At 42.6% G+C, this 2,813-nt stretch overlaps 1 protein-coding gene across 1 annotated transcript; it reads left to right on the top strand.

Moving 5' to 3' along the window:
* The first annotated feature begins 671 nt into the window (after nucleotides 1-671).
* On the top strand, nucleotides 672-2,080 carry LOC149957441 (uncharacterized). Its single transcript, XM_090164807.1, has 2 exons — nucleotides 672-710; nucleotides 771-2,080. The coding sequence occupies exons 1-2, from the start codon at nucleotides 708-710 to the stop codon at nucleotides 1,350-1,352; spliced, it is 585 nt and encodes a 194-aa protein (XP_090020933.1). The 5' UTR covers nucleotides 672-707; the 3' UTR covers nucleotides 1,353-2,080.
* Nucleotides 2,081-2,813: the final 733 nt, after the last annotated feature.

Raw genomic sequence — 2,813 nt, 5'->3', positions numbered from 1 at the left:
GGTATATCGGAGTAGGAGTGTCCAGGATCTTTGAGGGTTTTCAATGTACAGGTAGAAAGGGGGTCGGCAACGGAAATCCCCGCTTCCTTCCCCCCTCCCTAAACTAGGTCACAGGTGGCGCGGGGGGGTCGGCATTTTCCCCGGGGTCATTGACCTCCGCAGAGTGGCGCGCGCGCTGATTGGCTGGCGCGTAACTACGCGGCGCGGGGACCACGTGGTTACTACGCGCGTGTACTGCGCGCTTATTGGCTGACTCGAAATTGTTCAAAATGGCGCCGATTGGTTGGTATTTTGGCGCGAAAAAAGGTCAGTACTCCTTTAAAGGAATTCCCAGGCTCGCTATACTCGGGCATTGTTAAGGCGGTGACAGGTTTGATTGATTACGAGCAGGTGTAGAAATAACTTAGCGGCGCAAATACCTTTAGTGACAATACCGAGAGAAAAACCTATTAATTATGTCATCGAATTAAATTGAGTCGCTCTGGAAATGCGTTAGTGAACAATCCTTTCGCATAGTCATGGTAGAACCGGTTCATTCCGCTTTCGTTAAGTAATTAATCATTTTGACAAATTGACAATAGGACTGTCACGCGATTATTTTGTTCTTTCCCCCCCTTACCTTGCGAGTATAAAAGAAACCGCGCAACGGTCAATTTCGCAGAAGCGACGAACACCGCCCTCACTCTCCCCGACGACCAATCAGCAAGATGGTAATTATGTTTTTGAATTTTTTTTAAGCGAGATTAGTTTTTAATCTCTATATGTCTTAGGCAGCCCGAGACGACATTAAGCTCGATTATGACACTCCCCCAACAGCACCAGTGAAGTTGCCCGAAGTATACGCTAGAAAATCAAAAGTCGGCGAAGTAATTAAAAAAAATAAACCTCGACAATTATTCGCGGGGAAAGGGGCTAACCAAGACATAGAAAAATTAACAAAGAATACCACTTGGCACGATATTGTATTAGAATTCTCCGAGCTCGGAGATTTGGGCGTTAAAATAACGACCTTTGACCAAAAAATATATATAGATATAAGGCGTTACGCCACGCACGTAGCATCCAGTCTTCCGCAACCGACTAAACAGGGTGTATGCGTTAAACTAGAATCAGGACCCCAGCTTAAAGCAGCCTTAGAAGACGTCAAGGACCTAGACGCCGTTTACCTAATTGAGGGTGATAAATTAGAAATTCGCCATAGCCAGGCCACCGGTCACACTTGCTTGACCAAAAATTCTGGTTCCTCATTTGCAAAATCGCTGACCCTATACGGCAGAAGAGACATTCACGACGTCCTGCGGTTATTGAGGGAAGTGACTCTACGCTACGACGAAATTCGTAAATTACAATGACTCAAGAAGCCCCTCTCGATTTAAGCACCAGGTTTCGACCTGAGAACTATTATTCGGTTACTAAAATTATCTCTCGGACTTCCAAAAAATACAAATGTAAAACTTTAGAATTCAAGTGCGAGTTCAAAAACTTGGACGATCTCAACCACGCGCGAATAGAAACCCAATTAAACGAAATTTTCCAATCCCTATTAAACGAAATTAGCGATGAAAATCAGGGTTATAGTCGTATCAGAATAGCGGTCAGTTCGGACGAACTCGAAGAGCCCATTAATTTCCAATTTATGAACCTAAACGAGTTGACGGCCGATAGAATTTTAAGCGGTATCGAGCAGGTAGCCCAGTCCCATAAAAATTTATACTTTGAGGCCCCCCTAAAATTCGACATAATTCTTCTGCAAGACACCAATATGAGTAGTAGTCAAAAAAGTATTCGTAACAGGACTATTGAGTGCTTAGATAATTACATTGAACAGGGCAATACCTTTATCCCGATTCGCAATTCTGATAATCTGTGTTTTGCGAGGGCGGTTGCGGTAGGACAGTGTCTCGCTGACTACCAAGAATTAAAAAATAAAGGCCAATCCAAAAATTTTAATATGCATGATCTAAGCTATATTCGTAATGTCAACCATCCAAAACAAAAAAAAGCGGCCTTAGCGTTACACAGATTATCAAAAGTGCCACCAGGTCCTGTTGAAATAAAAGACATTCCTAAATTCCAAAATGTCTTGCCAGATTATCAAGTTATCTTACTCGATTCCGATTCCAATTTTGACCCCATTTATTTAGGCCACTTTCAACCCAAAAAAATCTTTCTCCTTAAATTAGGAAACCACGTCCACGTAGTGAGGTCTTACGCCGCCATGTTCGGGGGAATAGGGTACTGTCCATTTTGTTTGAAAGTTTTTGGGAATAGCAAAGAAAAAAAACAGCACAATTGCGAGGGCCCCGTTAGCTGTAAGCGGTGTCTCGATACAAATGTTTCGCATACCGAAACTAGTCAACGTTGCGCCAACTGCTTTAGATATTTTTCGGGGAATACGTGCTTCCAAAAGCATATAGAATTAGGGACGTGCGACAAACTCAAACGTTGCCTAACTTGCGGTAAAGAGTTTGAATGTCACTATTGCAAAATTGAGCACCCGAAAAATGCGTGTTTTGTTCAACCTATCACGTTACCGGAAAATTCCACCAGAATCCTTTACTTTGATTTTGAAACTTTAGTCGACAATGACGAGATTAAACCCGTTCTGCTAATTACCGCTATGCAAGACAGTCCGTACTCTGAAACGTACGATTACCGTACCTTTACCGGCTTTAATTGCGTCGAGACGTTTTTAGATTACTTATTGGAGAGTCAGGTCGTTGCAAAAAAGGGTAAAACCAAATATTCAAAGGTCGAACCAGTTTTTAAAAACATTACGTGCATTTCGCATTTTGGATCTGGATTTGACAGTT

The sequence above is a fragment of the Leiobunum rupestre genome, chromosome 2 (assembly GCF_980474605.1).
Source record: "Leiobunum rupestre chromosome 2, qqLeiRupe1.1.hap1, whole genome shotgun sequence".
In the NCBI taxonomy this organism is placed as follows: domain Eukaryota; kingdom Metazoa; phylum Arthropoda; class Arachnida; order Opiliones; family Sclerosomatidae; genus Leiobunum; species Leiobunum rupestre.
The sequence above is the reverse complement of the archived record's forward strand: the minus strand, read 5'-3'. Positions and strand labels throughout refer to the sequence as shown.